This window comes from Myxocyprinus asiaticus, chromosome 43, assembly GCF_019703515.2.
Source record: "Myxocyprinus asiaticus isolate MX2 ecotype Aquarium Trade chromosome 43, UBuf_Myxa_2, whole genome shotgun sequence".
NCBI lineage: Eukaryota > Metazoa > Chordata > Actinopteri > Cypriniformes > Catostomidae > Myxocyprinus > Myxocyprinus asiaticus.
The window spans coordinates 26,005,553-26,028,566 of record NC_059386.1 but is presented as its reverse complement, the minus strand read 5'-3'; the positions used below and the strand labels follow the sequence as shown (position 1 = coordinate 26,028,566).

At 38.4% G+C, this 23,014-nt stretch overlaps 1 protein-coding gene across 1 annotated transcript; it reads left to right on the top strand.

Annotated features, from left to right (window-relative positions):
* The first annotated feature begins 963 nt into the window (after positions 1 to 963).
* LOC127433565 (hormonally up-regulated neu tumor-associated kinase homolog A-like) lies at positions 964 to 11,877 on the top strand. The gene is made up of 9 exons (XM_051685606.1): positions 964 to 1,551; positions 4,761 to 5,053; positions 5,364 to 5,419; positions 5,737 to 5,872; positions 5,979 to 6,106; positions 8,098 to 8,224; positions 8,343 to 8,511; positions 8,794 to 8,947; positions 9,900 to 11,877. Exons 1-9 carry the CDS (start codon positions 1,312 to 1,314, stop codon positions 10,568 to 10,570), a joined length of 1,974 nt encoding a protein of 657 aa, XP_051541566.1. The 5' UTR covers positions 964 to 1,311; the 3' UTR covers positions 10,571 to 11,877.
* The last annotated feature ends 11,137 nt before the right edge of the window (positions 11,878 to 23,014 follow it).

The following is a 23,014-nucleotide window of genomic DNA, read 5'->3' as shown; positions in this document are numbered from 1 at the left end:
TCTGTAATATTATCACTAGAGGGCACCATAGACCTACGTAAACTGTCTCCCGACCGCATGGTAATGTAAACAATTTGCCGGCTAGTCGGGGGTGTGGTGACGCAATAGATAGCCTGTTGTGTCTTATAAAAAATAAAAATCCAACCTTCCATTGTTGTGAAGGTGCATTAATCATGTCAGACTAGCTGTGGCTGAGAGATTGTGCTTTGATGAACGAATGAAAACCTATGCATTAATTCTCACAATTCAGTTATGTTGAAGGCAATTTATGGGTTTTATTTATTTTGTCAAAATGTAAAATAATTAAAAGAACACTGGTAATTATAGTATTATTTTGAAGGATATGTAATATGTTTTCATTTATTAATTATATTTAAACTGACAATAAATTACACTAACAGTATACAAAATAATTGTACTGTGATACAACTGTTGCTATAGTATTATTTATATCTAATACGGTTAATCTGATCTGATTAATTAGATAATCGTTTTAAGAAAATAAAATTAAGGCTCTACATAATGCATGACATCACGACTTAAAACATGTTTGCGCATTACAGTGTTGTTGCTATTTTCAGTGTCGCCTCATCTGAATGAATAATCAATAGATAATTATGTCGCGTCCAATAGGTCAGCCAAAAGCGGTCTACGTAAACCATCACCGGGGAAAGCAGATAGATATATCAAGAATCACGACGAATCTGACCCCTCAGCAACATGCTCTTTGTTGTCTAGGAGGAAAGCATGAGAGAGGGGCGTGGCTGGTTCTACAACTCGAACGAGGGCGGAGCCTCTGCTCCAGACGCAGCCGTTGATTGGATTAGATTTTAACCCGGTGACTGAGAAGGGATTTTCTAGCAAATAAGAAACGCCCCCACCCCGTGCCGGGAAACTAACTTCAAACAACATAAGAGAGAGACTCTGCAGAGTGAGTCATTTACTCACAGAAGTACTGAGAGAAGCTGTGTGCTAGAGAGGTCCTGGAAAAGAGAACCCTTAATAATAAGACGTTTTGACTATTTGTTTACAATAATAGAGTGGCTCTATTAATTGCCCTTCGATTAATGCAACAGTGACGTAAAACTATTAAAATCGTATTAGTCGTTTGCGTAGTCACTGCCAGTTGAGCCGAACAGGTGGCGCGTGCGTGTGTCAAGTTCCGTTACGCGTTTTGTATTAAACAACAGAAGGGACAAGGATTCAGATGTCCCATTCTCACAGATCTCGTCTTAGTTTAGTACGCAGGAGAGATCCGTAGTAACTCTAGAGTCAGACAAGGACAACAGGTTTAATTCAACAGGCGCAAGAATGCCCGACGCTGGCACAGACATGGTGATGGACAACGGCAGAGTTTTTGGGATGAAAGCCCCGATTTCTGCGGGCACGGAAAACATCCCTCCCTCATCTCTAGGCAGCGGTCCTCCTGCAGATATCCTACGAAACTTTTATCATACGAAGAGAGTTGGAAATTACCTGATTGGAAGGAAACTGGGAGAGGGATCGTTCGCCAAAGTGCGCGAGGGGCTTCACGCGACCACTGGCGAGAAGGTGAGAAGTGACTTCCTTTGAAACCTATTGTAATAACAATGTAATAAATGTCTGTTTGGTAACATTTCTGGCTTGTATTTAACAACATATTTTATATATCACTGTCTGAGTAGGAACATTGTGAGGTAATTATACAGTTGGCTTAATTTAAGTCTGAATTGATTTTTCAGCCAAAGCCATAGACTTGAATGCTTTATTTTATTTGTTATTAACTAATCTTTTCTCATACAGTAATAGGCTGTACAGTAACAAGTTTATTTTAAGTTGAAAAGACCAAAGAAAATCCGACTTAGCTATATTTAACAGCCTGTTTCATATATTACTGTCTAAATATGACAATTGTCAGGTTTGTTTTAAAAATGTTTAGTTTAATTATTGACATAATTGCAATCTTTATTTATTTGACTAAATCCAGCCTGAGACTATAGACTTCTATACAAGTAACAAAAAATAAATACAAATAATAATAATTTTATTTACTGTACGTAAGATATAATATTTACATCAACAGGCTGTTAAATATTTATTATCACTGTTATTATAATGTTCAAAAGAACAGAGAAAAGTTGGATGAAATTTAATATTACAATATAGAAATACATAGAAGTTTGTTTGTTTTGGTTTCTGCTAAGAGACAAATGCCATCATCCTCTAAGGTTGAGCTGAAGTGTTTCTCAAAAGTATTATATTTCCCTGTAAATCACGCATTGATTAAATTAGGTAACAGAGTCAATCCTTGAGCCTGTTTACATTCAGGTGTCTGCATTAATCACAGATTACCCCAGAGAAAGCACTTGCACCTTTAACAATTAAATATTTCTTCATTAATTGTTCATCTATACCTACATTTACATGTAGTCATTTAACAGACGGGTTTATCCAAAGTGACTTAAAATGAGGAACTAAAGCATATTCTTGATATGTGCTTTCCTTAGTTTAAAGCGGTGTAGTTTGTCTTCTTGGATGAGTTTAAAATGTAAGAATAAGATAATATAATATCATACACTAAAATGATAATTAGCTTTGACTTTTCCTCTGTCTGCTATTGGGGCATGATTTTTTTCTATTACTGGCCACTGTCTTCCTTTGTCTAACATCCTATTGGACACAATGTATTTGCATATTTAGAAATACAAGTTGCTTGGATTTTAAATGGGTGACCTAAAATTCCTACTTAGCATATTAGGGATTTGTTCGGCCCCTTTGCCCCCTTTCACTGGTGCTGTGGGAAGGAGAAGAGGTCTTTTCCGGGCGATGATGCAAATGCTAGCAATCACAAAGAGAAGCGAGGCTGCCTCGTGCTCCTCTCATCTCCTGCTTCGCTCTGGTTCTCTGACATCACCTAGAAAAACAGACAGGGTGGGGCGGGGCTCGTGGTTGGTGGGTGATAGCACATGCTTCCCCCATGTATGTTGTGGCATATCTAACCCACTTTCACCCTTTGTCTGCCTGTGAGAGAAAAACAACACGTTAGTCTGAAGCTCTGGGGGTCCCCATCCCCCCTTAAACCAATGACCACCAATTGCCCTCTTCAACAATGCTGGCAAAACACGACGGTTAAGAACCAGTAATGTTGGATTAGCATTTTAGGGGATTGTTTGGGATTCACCACGGGAGGCGATTTGGCCCCCCTTTTCTGCGGTACCTCCTTCAACGTGTGTCCCTGTTGGAGTAATTGATCTAATTATCTGCTCAATTGGCCATGTTTGACAGGTTCACTCGACAGTCTCTTTTTGTGCCCGATGATTTGTGGTGGCATTGCAGGTCACCCCTTGAACCCTCCTCAGGTCACAATGTGCACCAGGCTATTGTTACAGTATACAGACAGACTCTACATTCACACAAAGAAATCTTGTTTGATTTAAATAGTACAGTGAAATTATTCATTAATCAACCACAAATCAGCTTATTACCATCTACCCTCACTGAGCACTTTATTAACACCTGTACATCTGCATATTCATGTCATTATCTAATCAGCCAATCATGTGGCAGCAGTGCAGTGCATAAAATCATGCAGATATGTGTCAGTAGCTTCAGTTAATATTCACATCATTCATCAGAATGGGGAACAAATGTGATCTCAGTGATTTCGAACATGGCATGATTGTTGGTGCCAGACGGGCTGGTTTGAGTATTTCTGTAACTGCTGATCTCCTGGGATTTTCACATACAACGGTCTCTAGAGTTTACTCAGAATGTTGCCAAAAACAAAAAACATCCAGTGAGATAGAAACACCTTGTTGATGAGAGAGGTCAATGGAGAATGGCCAGACTGGTTGACAGAAAGACTATGGTATCTCAGATAACATCTCTGTACAATTGTAGTGAGCAGAATAGCATCTCAGAATGCACAACACACTGAGCCTTGAGGTGCATGGGCTACAACAGCAGAAGAATACGAATGGCAATTTATTTGGACCATAGTGCTAATAATAAAGTGTATTGATCGACCTCAAAAAGTGCACCTTAAATGGACCTCAAACTAACGTGGGACTAGTTGTAACACGTGGCGCTGGTAAGACAAAACTTAATTTGTTTATTTGTTGCCATATTAACACTGTGTAGAAGATATCGGCAAAAGTTCATTTTAAAATAGTAAAAGCAAAACAATTGTAGTGAGTAGAATAGCATCTCAGAATACACAAAACGTGGAACCATGAGGCGGATGGGCTACAGCAGATGTCCACGTTGGGCACTTTATTAGGACAATAGTGTTCCTAATAAAGTGCTCAGTGTGTTTATATGGAATATAAAAAGTTTATACATTGTGTCTGTGAACATATGTTGTTTGGAGGGGATAGAGCTCTGTTGGACTGAGTGTTTATACAGCATTAGTGGTTTACAGCATCTTGGTGACAAATGGGTGGCATTAACAATCCATTTGGAGGCTCTTTCTTCAACTGGAGATGGTTAAACCTCAGTCATTTGTCCGTACCCCTCCCCCACAAACTCCTTCACTGGATCTCGTGGGGTGACATAGGGAAAGCAAATGTGCAAGTTCCATCTGACTTAATGTGGTCCCACCTCACCTGTTCAAGGATGTTAGAATAATTTGTTTTCCACACTGTCTACATTTCAGATATACAACCTCACATCTTATTCTCCTTTACAAGGAGACCACTAAGCACTACTGTCATGTTTGATAGCTTGACTTTGTACCAATGCCCTTAATCCCCTTAAATCTACCTCTCCTTGTTTTACCCTAGGTGGCGGTGAAAGTGATCGATAAGAGAAAGGCTAAAAAGGACTCTTATGTCACAAAGAACTTGCGTCGTGAAGGACAGATCCAGCAGATGATCCGTCACCCAAATATTACCCAACTGCTAGACATTCTTGAAACTGAAAACAGCTACTACCTCGTCATGGAGCTCTGTCCTGGTGGAAACCTTATGAACCATATTTATGAGAAGAAAAAACTGGACGAAAGAGAGGCGCAGAAATACGTACGCCAGCTAGTCATGGCAGTGGAGCACCTGCACAGAGCAGGAGTTGTTCACAGGTCAGAAACGAAGTTGGATGTGATGTCATCAATAGAAAGCTTTATCTTAACTCACTGAGATTTTTGTATAAATGCTAGTTCCCAACGGAACAAACAATACTGAATTCATTCAGTGTTCCGTGAGAACTAAGATGCTTTATGAAAATACCCCATTTATATAAGATTAGATTATCTATTGTATGGCACAATGAGCAATAAAATGTTCCCATGTGGCCCATGTTAAGCAAGCAATTATCTGTGTATATGAATCGAGATGCAAGGACTATTGTTGCATAGTTTATTTACATATTTCCCTCTCTGTCTTACGCAGAGACTTGAAGATTGAAAATCTTCTCTTGGACGAACAGGACAACATTAAGCTGATCGGTAAGCATTGTTATTGGTCTACAGTATGCAAGGTTTTTAAATTGAAATGCTCCCACAGGCATATTCAAAGCAACATAGCCTATAGTAAAGTTACATAGAAGTTTCTCATTTAAACCGAATGACCTCACACCTCTTTGTGAGGCGGCCAGCAAACACATGGCTTTTTTTTTAGCAGCTGTGTGTGACAGACGGGGTTAGTGTTAGACAACCATAAACCCTTTTGCACCCCTCTCAGTGGGAAAGTAAAACCCTCCATTAACTAGTGCACACGACTATTATCTTTACTTCTCTTGACCTCTCTCCATTACCCTTTCCAGATTTTGGGCTTAGTAACTGTGCAGGAATTCTAGGATACTCCGATCCCTTCAGCACACAGTGTGGCAGCCCGGCATATGCTGCTCCTGAGCTTCTCTCAAGGAAGAAGTATGGTTCCAAAGTGGATGTCTGGTCAATGTAAGTTTGCATAACTTGAAGTACCTGCTAAGCGTTTGTTATATTATTACGAAATTGTTTCAAAAATATGAGCTTTTCATTCATCAGCTTTGTATTTTCATTGTAGAGGAGTCAACATGTACGCCATGCTCACTGGTACCCTACCGTTCACCGTGGAGCCATTTAATCTGAAAGCCCTGCATCAGAGAATGGTGGACAAAGATATGAACCCACTACCTCCATCTATCTCATCAGGTATTTACAGAACTAAATCACTTTTACATCTGAGATTTGTAAAGATGTTCATGATCACAAGCGTCAAGCACAAGCAATTTGTACATGCCAAAATTAAGCCTCTATCCTCCTGCCAGTTACGTTCTAGTAGGCAGCATGCTCCATCAATTGAGCGTGAATGCCATCTTTTTTAGTCCAGTTTGATGCTTTCAAATGGGCTCTGACGCTATATTGAAAACAATGGGAGGGTCTTGTGCCCACTGGTGTTTGAAATCTCTGGAGATTAAAGCAAAATCTAATAAAGCAGTCCTCAGAAGACTAATGGTATTATGATCCAGTTGTATAACTTCTGTCATGCTATTTCTGTAGCGGCAGTGTTTTTTTTAGTAAAATGAAACCAGTATTCTGTGGAAGATCATGTCCAGGTGCCAATATGTATCCATGATTGTTTCTGTCATCAAATGGAAAGATGTTTGTTGGATATAAATGTTAGGTTTTACCATTATGAATCAGATTCTTAATATTAGTTTGTTATGACGCAGTATAACACAACTCATCATGATTTACGATGGTTGTTACACATTCATGTGACCATTGTGTGATGTTGCTTTAACATTCAAATTTGACTTAGAATCTTTATGTATTTTTAATTACAACAAACAATAAGGAGACTGCAAAAACACATACTAAAAATTCCTCATAAACACTATTTTTACTTCAAAGTGGTGGCTTATTTTTTTAAACACAGAAAAAAAACTTTTGGCAAGGAAAAGGTAGTGTCTTAAGCTAGGATCTGCTCTATTCTGATTTTATCACCATTTTTGTAAGCCTTCCAGTGAAGCAAGTCCTTTCAACAGAATTTACTCTATCAGTCATCTTACACTATTGTATACTTTTGAAGATAAATTCCTGATAAATGTAGAGGAACCCACGCATTGAGCATGAGAGTCACGCAATTGACACTGATCTCACACTCTCGCGCCACACGTACCTTTTCTCACGCTGTGATAACATTGCAGAACATAGAGGACACTGACAGTGCACGGAGAGACAAGACAGAGCAGGCAAGGAAACTCTTGCTCGCACCCCCTTCAACAACTGTCACACAAAGCTGAACTCAAAAGTTGGCAGCCCTGCTTATGAACAACATTCAGATTAGTCCCAATCTCTGAGACTTTTTCCATTACATGCATGTGGTCAATCTCAATAATGGATGATTCACATCCTCAACAAAATCTGAGTCAAGACAGATCATTACAGGATGATACAACATTGAAATGAGATTAGCCCCATTATATAATGTAAGTATTTATCATCTTAAGGACGTAAAGCTATTTGCTCATACCTTGACCTATGCAAGAGGTAGGAGAGAGGCTGATGGATGGTCAACTGGACTCATCTAAACATGTCAAAAAAAATTATTTTGCAGTCTTATTTTACTGCAGTGAAGTGGTCTAAATCTGCGGTACTTTTGATTTCTATTTGCTTTCTATGATTGATTAAAAAAACACCCTCATGTTGTTCCAAACCGGTAGGACTTACTTTCTTCCATGAAACACATTTTTTTTTACATACATTTTTTTCCATGCAATAAAAGTGAATGAGGACAGTGGCTAAAATTCTGCCTAACATCTTTTGTGTTCCACGGAAGAGAGTCATAGGGGTTTGGAACAACGTAAGGGTTAGTAAATAATGGCAGAACTTGAATTGAATTATGAACGTGAAAAATTGAACGTGAATTATCCCTTTAAGAAAAACATTATTTAAATGACTTTAACTTTATTAATGATAATGCTAAATCATATACATATAATACATGTTTAAAAGAACACATTTGTGGTTTAGTGTCCATAAAGGGGTTCTGGAGCTTGATTAAGGGGCAGTTGTGGGGAAACTCTGGTCTAAATCAGTAAAGCACAAAGAGTGACCAAATATTTGCTTGCCATTTTTGGTTTTCTTATAGTAACATAGCACAAAGTACTTACTGTAGCACTTCCTGTCTTTGTTCACAGCCGCCATCAGTCTTCTGAAGAGACTTCTAGAGCCTGACCCTGATAAGAGACCTAACATCCACCAAGTGATGGCTGATTCATGGCTGCAGTTGGGCAACCCTCACACTGGAGTCCCATATTTGAATAGGTGAGTCTAATATTTATGTAGACCAAAGCCAAGCTCTAATTTTGTTTCCTCTTTTGGCTTTTAAAGGTATAAAAGTGTTGGCTATTAAACAAGCTTAAAATGTATTGTTAACTCTCAGGATCCACATTGAAGAGATCAACCACACAGTTCTGCTACACATGACTGAGCGAATGGGCTACAAGCATAGTGAGGTGCTGAGTGCAGTGCTCACAAACAAAGCTTGTCACACACTGGCTGTTTACTTCCTCATCAACAACAAGATGAAGAGACTCTCGAAGGAATATAGGGTACGTTTGAGGGGTCATGGGTATACAGTATATAACTGATTGGAACCTGCCATACAAATGGAAATCTGGCCAGCAATCTTTGTAAAATGATTTCTAAAAAGTCCTTATCCAGTAATCATTAACAATTGGAAAGGAAATGGAACAGTTGTGGAAATTCATTGGTCAAAATTTGTGGAACCATGGATATCCTACATAGAAGTGCTCCAGTTCTGTTCACTTATATGTGTTTTCTGTAGTGGATTAGTGTATGAAGATTAACCCCTCACTTTCAAACTCTCACAGGAGAAACAGTTCAGCATGGAGAAGGAGAAAAAGAGTGAGCTCTTTCAGACCCAGTGGAGGAAGCACATCGAGAAGATCACGATTCCACCCAAGCAGACACCTGTCTATCTCGCTGTGAGCAAAGGTCCCACCAAAGAGAAGAAAAACAAAACAGGTGAGCATGTGAGATTTGTACTAAAACAACACTGGCATGTATTTAGCCAAACTGCCTGGGAAGTTAAGACGTGATCTGGGCCAGGATTGTAAAGGATAAAGGACTGTAAATGGTAACGGGGTTCAAAACATGAAGTCTGTTACCTGTCATAGAAAGAACAAAGTACAAATACATTGAGGGAATTAAACTGTTTTTGTTTTTTGTTTTTTGTTTTTTTAATTATTATTATTGCTCTGTATTAAAGGCAGCTTTGAGAAAATTGCTGTCACCTGAGGGATCATTAAAAAATTGTCATGCCCACAAAAATTCAAAAAGTGACAAATGAAAACCCTGCAGGGCTGTTCGGGTTGTTATCACATAAGAAGATCACACAAGTTAAAGATAAATGAAAAATGTACTCATTCCACTCCTGGTCTCTCTTGCTTTCTGTTTACCAAGGCATTCCACAATAAATGTATTTAGATCCGCAGATAAATGGCTTGGAACTCACATGGAAAAGTTTTCTTTAGAAGGTCAAAATTATCTCATGCATGTCCTCATCTGTTTGCCTGTGTAATGGAAGGTACATATGATTAAACCTTTAAACCTGCTGGCATATCTTTATTAAACAAATAACAAAAGATTGTATCGATAGCCATACAAGGAGTGCCTCTCTTTAAATGGAGGTTCCTGAGGACAAAGGGCAAACAGGTCCTATTTTTTTTATGTTGGCTTGATCTATCCGTGTATCTATGTGACAGTCTATCTGGGTAGGTCTATCTAGTTAGCTTGCTGTTAGTTAACTGTCTTAATTTAATTGTATGTATAACCTTCAAACTTTGGCCTTCAAGGCTTTGTCAAGTAAATATGAAAACACTTATCTAGTTCATATTGTTGTCTTATATCGGATGAGTCATTGTGGTTACAAATAAAGAGATATTTTTTAATTAAACACTTTCTTTGTCGCTTTCAGGCCTTCTAAAAGCTATGACCGGGGGTCTGAAAGATGTTTACTTAGGACGCGATGGTTGTATCACCTCCTCGTCTCTGGAATACCTGGAGATCCACACCCTGTTTCCAAACACTCCACAGCGAGCCCAACATCAGCCTGAGACCCAGCCACCCCAGAAAGATGGCTCCAAAGATTCCCCAAAATCTGTCAACTTACCCGCTCGCCCTCCTTCTTCCCTTTGTGCCCATTCTTGGACTCCTGCAAGCAAGGAACAAAGCAAAGAAGCTCCTCCATCCCCATGGTACAAACTGACCAATGGAGCACTCTCTCCACCTCGGCATGTGTCAGCCTTCCAGCCTGATAGCTCATACTTGAAGAAGGCCACGATTCCCAGTCCTCCTGTTCTTATCGTCAAACCCCAGCCCAAGAAAAGTCCTTCCAGTACAGACTGGCCAAGCTCCTCAGATTCCAGCGGCAGTCCACCCAGCAGTGCGGGTAGCGAGGACCCCGACAGCCCTCAGCACTGGGGCAAGTACCCTTCCATGGGCATCGGGCAGATTTTAAAGAAGAAGGTGCCACCCTTCAGCTTCCCATTACCCCCCTTTAGGCCAGAACCTGCGGTGGAGTCTCCAACTCCGTACCATATGCAAACTCTGCTCTGCACCTCAGGGGCTCTCAAAACCCTGTGCTGATTATGTAACTTTATGGCCTTGTTATATCTGCCAAACTTTTAGATAATTTAATGTCAGATGAATGCAGTAATATTATCTCACCAACAATGCTCTCAGTTTGGACAGTTGGGCTTCCAGCGTGACAGGGAGACCAGATTTATTGCTAACCCCCCAGCCAGCAATCTGGCATGTGTCGTAAATGTGCACACATACCTAGCTTGAGTGAAAGCTTGTAGAGAACATATACACTCTGAACACTGTGTAAAATTAGGCCTTTGGGTAACATAGCCAAAGGCGAGTAGACATTGCAAGTCAAGTTCACATGAAGCAACACATTCAACACGCTTCTAGTTAAGTGCCATGTAGCAGCTGAGCCAACTTTTCATTTTTCAATGAAACAAAGCGGTCACTGCCCACAATAACCACAATAATGTGTGTACTTGTGTTTAGAATCTCTAGTTCATGTACAGCAATATAACAAAGACTGTTAAGGAAAGGTTGGAGGTTTTTTTGATAATGTGCTTATTTTAGCAAATAATATAAATTATTTGTTACTTCTTTCAACCTCAAATTGTAATGACACTCAGGTCAATGACACTGAACTCTAAATAAATGTGTTTTTCCTAAAGCCTCACTTTGAACCTGCAGTGAAACTGTCAATATTTCATTGGAAAACAACATTCCTCTTTTTCTTCCCCTATAGGGGATTGCTGGCATTTTGTATAGCCTTAAATGTCTTACATTCAGCCTTTAGGCTGAAATGGAAGATTTTTCAGTATTATGAGTTGATAATGTTTACTGTTTAAGATTAATTTTACCTGCAAAGCATCATGTTGAGTGAAATAATAGTTTGTGCAATAGTATGGATATACATTTGATGGCTGAGCTGGTTATGACCAGGGTGGGGTTTTTCTCCATTGAGCGAAAGAGTTTTGACTATAGGCTGTACATAAATGTCTTTCATTCCATTTGTATTCAACCGTGATTCCTACTGTCATTTCACATTACACATTGACCAAGCAGTCTGACCTCTTTCATAGTCTTCACATGCACAGAAGATTATAAGCTGTGAAAAAATGAAAAACTTTTTCTGGTTTTAAACACTTTTGCATGCACTCCACAATAAAAAAAAAAACGTGATGTCAGTTTTTGTACATTTATTACAGTTGATTAATTTTAAGGTATTTTGTAGGGTTTTGTATTGATTTAAGGAGATTTTTATCCTGTAAAAAAGATTTTAAATATTTATATTCAAAGATTATTTGTGTTCTGAATTTTCTATCTTGACAGCATGTATTACTTTTTAGCACAACCAAATAAATGCACAATAAGTAAATACAGATTTTCTGAGTTTCTTTGAGGATATTTTCTATACATAAAATAGCTGGGAATTAAAGGAATATTCCAGTTTCAACACAAGTTAAGCTTCATCATCAGCGTTTGTGGCATGTTTATTACCACAAAAATGTATTTCGACTCGTCCCTCCTTTTTCTTTAAAAAAAAGCAAAAATGAGTGAGGCACTTACAATGGAAGTGAATGGGGCCAATTTTCGGAGGGTTTAAAGGCAGAAATGTGAAGGTTATAATTTTATGAAAGCACTTACATAAATGCTGTCGACTGAGCTTAACTTGTATAGAACTCAGAATATTCCTTTAACATAAAACCATTTTTAGATGGTAATTAAATCAGTTTGTCACAGAATTGAAATTTAACAGTAGTTTAAGGAGAAACAGGTGACTTAGAGCAAGTGTACACTTTTCCCATGAGAAACCAGCAATAACCATTAAATGAGTGACAGCTGAAAGATCCTGTGTCAGATAATCTGGTCAGCTACACCCTCACATGCACTCATATTATACACCCCCTTGTGCCCCCATACAGGAGACAAAGAAGGAGGGGTGACCCCCAGACACATACACTCTAGTCCAGATAAATATGTGCGGCTAAGCTGATAAAAGCTTAAGGACAAAAGAGACTATAAAGTATATTAAAGCAAAATTCTTTGTTTGCAAAAGACAACACTCAACGAAAATCCTTTGGCACTCAAACAGCGAAAACAAGCCACGACAAAAGCCCCATGTCTTATCAAACATCTAGTGCGGAAAAATACACAACAACAAAATGCGGTGAAGAAATATTGGCTTATTCAGTCTGTTAGATATTCCAAAAAAATGTAGGAAAAAGTTGAACCAGATTTCTGATTTTAAACAATCATTCACTTATATACCAAGTGTTTAGGATATGTAACTGACTCTGCTTCAGAGAAGAGCATCAAACCAGCCCTTCCCAAAGAAGTACAATGGCAGTTCCATGGTACAGTGATGGTGTCGAATTGTTTTACCATGGAAATCTGGCTACATTCCAAAGTACTTTAAAGAATACCATGGTACTATCTAGTTAATATTCAGCTGACTGTAAAGCTTTGCACTGTTTATTGGTTGCTTCCCCACCCAGCATAACATACTTAAAACTGGAGGATCAGTCAGGAAACACTCAATGTCAGCAGATCTCCAAATGCCACTTCCATTAAGAAGATGAAGTTTGTGTATAGGATGTGTGTGGAGGGGGGTTCACTATTCACTGCAGCTGTTCAAGCTTCACAAAAGAATAAAAAAGGCTTCCACAAGTGTGGAGTTAACCTGCTTGACATAAACTCAGCAAAAGAGAGGAAGAAAGAAAAACGCAGATAACCAGTAGGGTCGTAAACTCTGAAAGCAACACAAATGCCCACCAGGTTATGTTAGTAGGCCAATTTATGGCAGGCTGCCTTGATTTAAAATCTCCAACCTCACTGCCAGAGGGTTCAAATCACTCTATTTACTGTTTATAACATGGCTAAGACATGTCATAAGAGTCAAAGTCAAATAAAGGCCCTCTTGCTGTGCTTAGACCTTTCAATCTATCAATCTGTTCGGGTTTAGACACTGATTGAGACTAATCCTGTTTTCAAAGGGTTTGTCCAGATGAGGAAAAAAGAGAAACTATTTCTTTATGTCTGGAAAAAACAGACAATTGATTGGTAACAATTTACAGTAAGATTGCATTTGTTAACATGAATTAACAATGAATAATACTTTTTAATCACCTATTAGCCTTGGTTAACATTAAAAGTTGTACATGTTAAAGAAATATTCTAGGTTCAGTACAAGTTAAGCTCAATTGACAGTATTTGTGTTATAATGTTGTAACGATGCTGGCACTGCTGGCAATGGCAATGATGAAGATGAAGACGATGATGTGAAGATGAGAACCCAAGTGCAGTTTATTTACAAAGTACAGTAATCCAAAAACCCTAACTAAATATAAACATGAACATGACTTGACTAAAAACTTGACTTGACAAAAACATGGCTTGATATAAACATGGCCTGACATAAACATTTACACTCACATTCAATACTAGACAACTAGACAATGCAAACATGAGGGCTTAAAAGCAAGACATGGGAGAACATAAACCAATGAACAAACAGAACTCATAACAAGCTAATTAAACAATAAACCAATGAAAACATGACACATGAACATGGAGGGAAAACATGAAATCACATGACAAGGGAACAGGAACTAAACTTTTCAAAATAAAGACATGAATCAACAAAATACACGATAAATGTTGATTACCACAAAAATAATTTCGACTCGTCCTTCCTTTTCTTCCGAAAAAGCAAAAGTCGAGGTTACAGTGAGGCACTTACAATGGAAGTTAATGGGTCAATCCGTAAACTTTAAAATACTGTTTCAAAAGTATAGCTTAAAATGTTAACAATATGCATGTTAACATGATTTTAGTGATAAAATCACTTACAAACCTTTTCTGTGTAAAGTTATAGCCAATTTTACAGCTACCATGACAACCAAACCCTAAAACAGCCATAAAAAATTATGATTTAAACAACTTTACAGCTCAAATAATATAAGTTTCAACAGAAGAATTAATGTAAGTGCTTTTATAAGATTATAAGCTTTACATTTCAACCTTTAAACCCTCAAAAATTGGCCCCATTCACTTCGATTTTAAGTGTCTCACTGTAACTTCGATTTTTGCTTCTTTTTTTTTTTTAAGAAAAGGAGGGATGAGTCGAAAACATTTTGGGGTGTTTGTTTTTTTTTTTTTTTTTTTTTTTTTGTAATTAACATTTTTTATTGATTCAAATAGAAAGCACAACAGAGAAAAATACAACATATACACACCGAATCAACATTTAACTTTTAACACTCGTTAACATCCCTCCCCAAACACCAACCCCACCCTACCCCAAAGAACACCCCTGTGGTCACATAAAATAATACACACACACAAACAATAAACTAAATAAAAAATAAAATATATAATAGATATACATAATTAAACTAAACATCTCCCTCCTCATCCCTTCCCCTAGAGTCCTCCAAAACTGCTAAATACCTACCCCACTTCCTGAAAAATAAGTCCTCCCACCCCAGCCTTCTATCTATCATCTTCTCATTAGCCGCCACCCTCCCCATCTCCGCACACCACTCCGGAAATGGTGGCGCTCCATCTGACTTCCATCCCCTTAAAATAATTTGTCTACCGATCATCACACCAGTCAGAATGCATAACTTCATTGTCGCCCGAATGTATAACTTCCCCACTGCCCAAAATGCAAAGTCTGGGGCAAAGTAAAATTTGAGTGCCCAGAATGTCATGCAAATAATTCTGAATCTTTAACCAAAAATCTTGGATCTTAACACATCCCCAAAAAACATGGGTTGTGTCTCCAACTTCTGATTGGCATCCCCAGCATGTGGGTGTGTCTTTAAGACCAAGCCTATATAATCTAGAGGGGGTCCAATAAAATCTTTGTAAAATCTTAAATTGCATAAGGCGAACCCTTGCATCTCTAGATGCAGACTTGACATTTTTCAGAATCTTAGTCCACACTCCATCCTCCAATACCAAATTCAAATCTTTCTCCCATAATTTCTTAATAGAAGTTAAAGCTCCATCCCCCATACTCTGAATTAACAGGGAGTAGTACACTGATGCCTCATGACCTTTTCCAAAAGCCACAATCACCTCTCCCAAAGCATCTGCCTCCTCAGGGGGGTGTGTGCTACTCCCAAAAATAGTACAAAGCAGGTGGCACAATTGTAAATACCTATAAAACTGAGGTCTGGGGATCCCAAAATGTTGGACCAAGTTTTCAAACGGTCTCAACACTCCACTTTCATATAGGTCACCAAGTGTAGCAACCCCCCTCACAATCCACTCTGGTCAGCAGAAAGGGGACTTGCCAATACATAGTCTTGGGTTCTGCCATATGCTCGAGGCAACATTTAAATAAGTGTCCAATTTAAACAATCTGGACACTTTAGTCTATACCGAGTGTAAATGCGAAATAACGGGCTGTAACTTAACTTTTCCAGTTAGTTTGATAGATATGCTTTGTAATGGCAAAATAGGGGCAAGAACTGCCTGTTCAATAACAAACCAGGGAGGGGCTCTCTCAGGTGGAAGTGACCAATGAGCCAAATGTCTGAGACTGAACGCATAGTAATAAAACAAAATCTTGTGTAGGCCTAGCCCACCTTTGTCAATCGGCCTATGTAACTTATTAAAATGCAATCTGGGACGTTTACCATTCCAAATGAAGGACTTCACTATGCTATCGAATTGCTTGAAATAAGAGAGGGGGACATCTACAGGTAGGGATTGTAGTAGGTAGTTAAATTTTGGAATACAATTCATTTTAATAACATTAACCTTCCCAATCATCGATAAATGTAATGAAGCCCACCTGCCCACATCACTCAAAAACCTTTTTATTAAAGGGTCAAAATTGACACTAACTAAATCAGACAAATTTGTTGGGAATAAAATCCCCAAATACTTAATGCCCTGTTTGGGCTATTGGAAGGCGCCCGACTGGAAAGCCGTTACTGAACCGTACGCTGTCAGAGCCAAAGCTTTGGATTTAGACCAATTAACTTTGTATCCTGAGAACTTGGAAAAGGAATTAATAATTTTGTGGAGGCAAGGCATAGATCTAGTAGGTTCAGAGACAAATAATAAATATCATCTGCATAAGCAGAAGTTTATGCGCCACACCTTCTGCAATCACCCCTGGAAAATCATCCTCCTTTCTTATCACGGCTGCTAATGGTTCCAGGGCAAGACAGAACAATAATGGGGAAAGAGGGCAGCCCTGCCGAGTTCCCCTATCCAGAGTAAAATAATCTGAAATTAATCCTTTGTTTGTACCGCTGCTACAGGGTGTTTATAAAGTAACTTAATCCAACCAATAAATGTACTCCCAAACCCATACATTTCCAAAATCTTAAAAAGATAATCCCATTCTACCATATCAAACACCTTTTCGGCGTCAAGTGAGATGGCAGCGACCGGAGACTGATCATTCGCCACTGACCACATGATATTAATGAAACGCCTAATGTTGTCAGAAGAGCTGCGGCCCCGAATAAACCCCACCTGATCTATATGTATAAGAGATGTCATAACTTTACTTAATCGGTTAGCCAAAATTTTTGACAATATTTTTACATCTAGTTGGATCAGGGAAATTGAATGGTAACTTTTACATTCACTTGGATCTTTGTCCTTTTTAAGAATCAGACTGATCCGGGCTTGTGTCATGGTTGGAGGAAGCTTTCCATTCTTTAATGATTCAGATATAATAAAAAATAAAAATTGTGTGTGAAAAACAAAATTATACAGACCACATTCCCCATTAGTGAAACAATCAACCCCCGAACAAAACAAACAGAAAAAAGAAAAACGTGCGCATTAACCCTGCGCACGAAAGCGCCAACCGGCGACAATCCCTCTAAACCCAAAAGGTCCATGAACTCCCATGAGCCCCCACGACAACTTTGCCATCGGATTGCTCAATTTTGCCTCACAAATTTGTGAGGCAAAATTACATAACAGAAAATACTTTGTAAAATAAACCCAGCAAATAGGAAGAATGAACTCAAAGAACGTGTAGATTCATCCACAGAACTGTCTTAAGGATGTTATCTTCCACAAAACAAATTCCAGCTGATATAAAACCGTTCAGATTCCTCGGACAGACAAACGAATGTTCAGTGAGCCGGCTGTTATGAGTTCAGCGGATGACGTAATCATTCCAATGTCCCATAAAAATACTCAACAAAACAAACTACAGCCAGCTGGAGGAATAAGCACGAAGAATGAACAGATTAATCCACAGCTGTTCCAAAGGTGTGTTATTCAACAGAACAAGCTCCTGCCGCTAGACGGAACCAACACAAAAAGAAACAAAACTGACATCCCAGTTCCCCGGATGGTCGAGTTAATTCACTCAGAGGCCGCATAAAAGTATATACCATGACTTACACAATCTGTCAACTATATAAAAGACATCCTTTGTGTGAGCATGTAGATATTTTGCGGTCATCCGTAGTGTCCACTATCAATCTGTCCGGGAACTTCAATGCAAAAGTAATCTTTCATCAATGCAAAAGTTTCTTTAAGGAAAAGTGTTATTCACAAAACAAGCTCCAGCCGCTCGGCGGAGCCAACGCAAAAAACCCAAAATGTCACCCAGCTTCCTCAAGAGTAAGTACAGCGAGTCAGAACCACTCACATGAGAAACATCCAATGGTTTACTCAGACATTGATTCCATAAAAGACATTGCCTGATTTGGACATGTGAATACTTTGCGACCGACCTTCGTTTCTATTCTCAGTTTGGCCGGAAACATCAGAGCAAACGAGATCTTTTTCTGATGTAAGAGTTTCTTACATTCCTTGAACCGATCGCGTTTCTCTCTTGTCGAACTCGCAAAGTCCGGGAACAAGAAAATATTATGGTTCTTCCAAGAAAGCTTCCCTTTGCTCCTCGCCTGGCGCAACACAAGATCTTTATCGGATGATCTCAGAAATCTGGCCAGAATCGGTCGGGGCCTTTCTCCCTCAGCAGATCTGTGAGACGGGACTCTGTGAGCTCGATCGATTTCCAGCTTGTGGCCTGTTATGTCAAGCAGACTCGGGAAAAGCTCGTCTAGGAATTTCATCATATCTCTGCCCTCCTCATGCTCAGGAATTCCAACAATTCGAACGTTATTCCTGCAGCTTCTATTCTCAAGATCTTCAAGCTTTTCAAGAAGATGTTCCAAACAAACTTTGGTCGCGGGCGGATTAGCGGTTAATTCCCTCTCCGAAGATTCCAAAAAATCGATTCATTTTTTAACATCAGTCACTCTTGTAACTAACTCAGAGAATTTTATTTCCATCACCATAATCAATCGATGTATTACAGCGAGATCCTCCAAGTCAGCAAGAATCTTCATCAACATCACTGACATATTGTACAGTTGACGCTGGATTCCTTCTCCTGCCGCGCCATCCAAATTGAGTCCCTGGTCTGTAGGCCTGTTGGGGCCTTCATCCTGAACATGTAAGTGTCTTTTAATGTCTCCAGAGCATGAGGATTTTGACTTCTTTGCCATGTTTTGCAACAAAGGGCAAATGTGTAACTGGGTGTATCAAAATTCACCAGATTATAACATGAGAATAATCGAAAATTCAGCAAAGTGCGCAGAGCTCGTCACTCACACGTCTGCTCCTTGCATGGCGTCACGTAACCCCCTTTTTAGGTGGTTTTTAAAATTATGCCACATATGCTGTCAGTTGAATTTAACTAGAACTTGGAATATTCCCTCAGGTCATTATCAGAAAAATATTATTCATTGTTAGCTCTTGTTGCCTAGCATTTACTAATGTAATTTAGCAACTGTAACTTTTAATTAGCTTATTCACTCTATTGTGTCAGGAGGTTATGGAAATATCACAGGCCTACCATTTTCCACCTCTAGTTGTAAGGTAATATGAATCACCAGCACCTGTGCAGTCCTACATGAATTTGCATATTAGCGAGAACCGTATAACTGGAAAGTCCTGTTTTGACTCCATGGTCTTTGTTTCAGTTTTCTGTGATTGTCTCTAGGGATTATTTGGAAAGAGGTTACTTTTGCTTTATTACACTATCTACAATATTGACTGCCACCCGACCAGTCCTTCAGGACAAAGTGTGTGTGTGATTGTCTGGACATGAAGATGGAGGTGGGACTGAAGTTCAGCACATCAGCAGTTCAGTTCAAGCGAGATGCACTCTGTGATTGCAGCCAGCGCGCATTTATCAAAATGACAGCGGCTTGTATGGAACAGGAGAAAAAAATGGAACTATGCAAGGATGAAGCCAAAATTTATACAATCGGACATTCAAATAATTATATAATGGCTTATTCTATAATTGGGGGTGCATTTCAAGTCAACAAAAAAGTACAAAAACAAAGTGCTTTCTTAATAAATCAACTATTGGTTTAAGGTCATATATTTTCAATGTAACCTACTAGTTGCTAAGATTAAGCATTAAACACCGTTTTGATATTATAAGGGAAAGGATTTCCCCCTAGTGAGTTTGTCAACAATGTTAAGGAAAAACTGCAACTACAGACACTGATTTAAATGACACTTAAAGTAACACACATAATTAAGGGTTCTTTTGTCTATTCTGCCAGTGCAGTAATTATTTTAAAATAATTTTAAGAATTGTATGTTTTTGCAGATATTATGTGATATTTTCAGCACCGTCACTAGTGACAGTAAAAAAAAATGTTATCGCAAATTTGCCTTAAATACAATTTTGGTAGTTTTAAGAGATGTTATGCAAAACCTTAACCTTTGTGGATGTAAAATATACCTTGAAGGATATCAAAAGCAGCATTCTTGTTATTTGAATTGTAAAAAAAAAAAAAAAAATCAGCTGTAACAGTTGACAGTGAAAGTAACATAGTTGGAAAAATCAATATCCAGCTTTTTATTTTATTTTTTTTTTTTTACAAAATAAAATGACACCATTTACATAAGAAGATCTGTTTTAACTTGCAAAGGAACAATATAGTTAATTTTGCAAAAACAATTAAATGTGCCTTAATCCCTAATCATCATGATTTACATGCATGCACACACACATGCACGAGGGGACATACACCCTCAGTGTGCTCTGTTACATACAGGCTTAAATTATTAAAAAAAAAAAAAAAAAACTGAACTGAACTATGGAAAATAATTCATTATCATCAGTGGACATCAGTGAACACAGTAGGGTCACATCAACTATGTTAACCAAGAGTTGACCATATGGTAACTTAGTTCACATTTAGCATTTTGACTCATAATTTCAATGGTAGGCCTTGCCTGGCCAACCACATGTAATTTTCTTGACCAGGTTAACCTCAAATTTGAAGATATATTTTAGAATATTATTAAAATCGTAAAAATATTACAAACCATAACAATGTACTCAACATAGTAAACGGTCAGTTAATATACTCATTATAAGTTCATTATAAAGTAGCAAAAGTAAAAATTTAACAGCCAACCACATCCTCCACAGTTTTAGCAGTAAATGCGTTGAGTTAATATGCGTTATCAATAAAAATTGTATACCCTTTCTTATATACTGAAATTAGAATTTTCCTGACCCCCGACTTATTTTAAAGATAATTTTATCTTTAAATACGGGACGATCCCGTATTTTACGGGACTGGTGGCAAAGTTTCAACCTGACACGGCGTCACTTAAAACAGCGCGACGGTCAGATACGTCCGTCTTGCGTATTAATACGTCTTTACACAGGAAAACAACTGAAAAATAGCACGGAACAGGTTCGGTGTGAACGGCCCCTAATTGTGACAAGTCTTGGCACACGCAGATATGTCTCTCTACTAGACAAACACGATGCAAGAATACCATGTGCTACAAGCGTGCTTTTACCGCTTTTTATTATTTGTAACTCTTAGGAGAAGCGTGAAGGAGTTCAAAGATAGAAGAATGAAAAAGCCTCAACGGATGCGGGGACTGAAAGATGGAGAGCCCGCCCTTCAGACGCGTCAAGAGCGCCAACGTCATCAGACTGGCAGGCCGGCAAATAAGGAAACGACGAATGCGATGGCAACAGGAGCTGGCGGTAGCATGTGCTTTTTGTTTCCATGGCAGCATGGCCCAGATACAGCTTTCTGGTTGGTCCGCGGCGAGCTGTTGTTATGCCACCCCAGCATTCAGGATTGGGGGTGCACGCTGTCAGCTTCAGGGGCCTTTGAAGGAGTCTTTTTCCCGCCTCCTGGCGGAGAGTGTTGCTAGGCACATTAGACAGAACTGTAAACAAAGAAAGCGTAACCCTGTAAGCCCTCCTCTCCTCCACATGCAGCATCCACTTGTTATTGAACCAGTTCTGAGAGGGCTGGGGCGGGGATGTTTTGATTCAAAAGATGAAACATCAAAAACAAACAAGTGAAAGAAAAACATACACAACAACATGTGTGCTGCTTGACCCTTTTATTTATTATGCATGTTATTATGCATTTACTGCACTGCTAATATATCTGATCTCTTGTATTGTTTAACATGCACAACACTGTTACGGCATCAGATATCCTGTACAAAAACTAACTGTTGTGCCAAAAACCAATCAAATTTATCTCAGAATAAAATAAGGATGTCTGGATACCATGTAGGCATGAAAATAAAGTGGGACGTTACAGATGTGTGTCACCTGCATGCATCTAAACAGTCAATGCATATAAATACACAACTTTTCAGACAGATCCACCTAATATTAAAGAGTAAAATTGCCAAAAACATCAGTTGTGACAGACAAACACCTCTATGTGGTATCAATACAAAATAGTTGCAGATTTTTCTTCTCTGTCAGAGGTTTCAGTATGGAAAGAGACAGTCTTTACAACAGCTTTGATATCCGCTCACATCATGCTGAACTGCACTGGATGTTATTTCATAGAGTCTTTGTCCTATTATCACAGCTAGAGATTTTATCTGAAAGGCACATTAGAGAATAGGACATCAGTAAGAAAGCAAAGTAGGTGTCTGTAAAATTTTGTAAAATTAAAAATTAAAAAATATATTTTTATTCATTATTAAAATGTACTAGCACCAGAACACAGAGTTAAGAGCACATTTTTTTTAAACTACTAAAAAATTTAATGACATAAAGCTGAAGTCATATTTCACCATCTCCCACAAGAAAGCCTACTATTCTGATCAGTCTTACCTGATGTTGCTGTTTAGTAATAACATTTGACATAAAAATGATGACATTAAATATTTAATTATAATTACACATTACATATCAAACCTCTTAAAAAAAAAAAAAAAAAAAAAAAAAAAAAGCATCATAAAAATGATGACATTAAATATTTAATTAAAATTACACCTTACATATCAAACCTCTATTAAAAAAAAAAAAAAAAAAAGCATAAACTGGCAACACCTTCATGAAATTCTTTTGCAGCGCCTAATATCTATTGTTTGCTGGACTGGCTGACCAAACAAAGAACACTCGCACCGTCACAAGGGCGCCCTCTGCTGTTTACTTTTGTCATGAAACGCCTTTTTTCAATAATGTTTTGTCCACCTTTGTAATGTTAGGTTTTT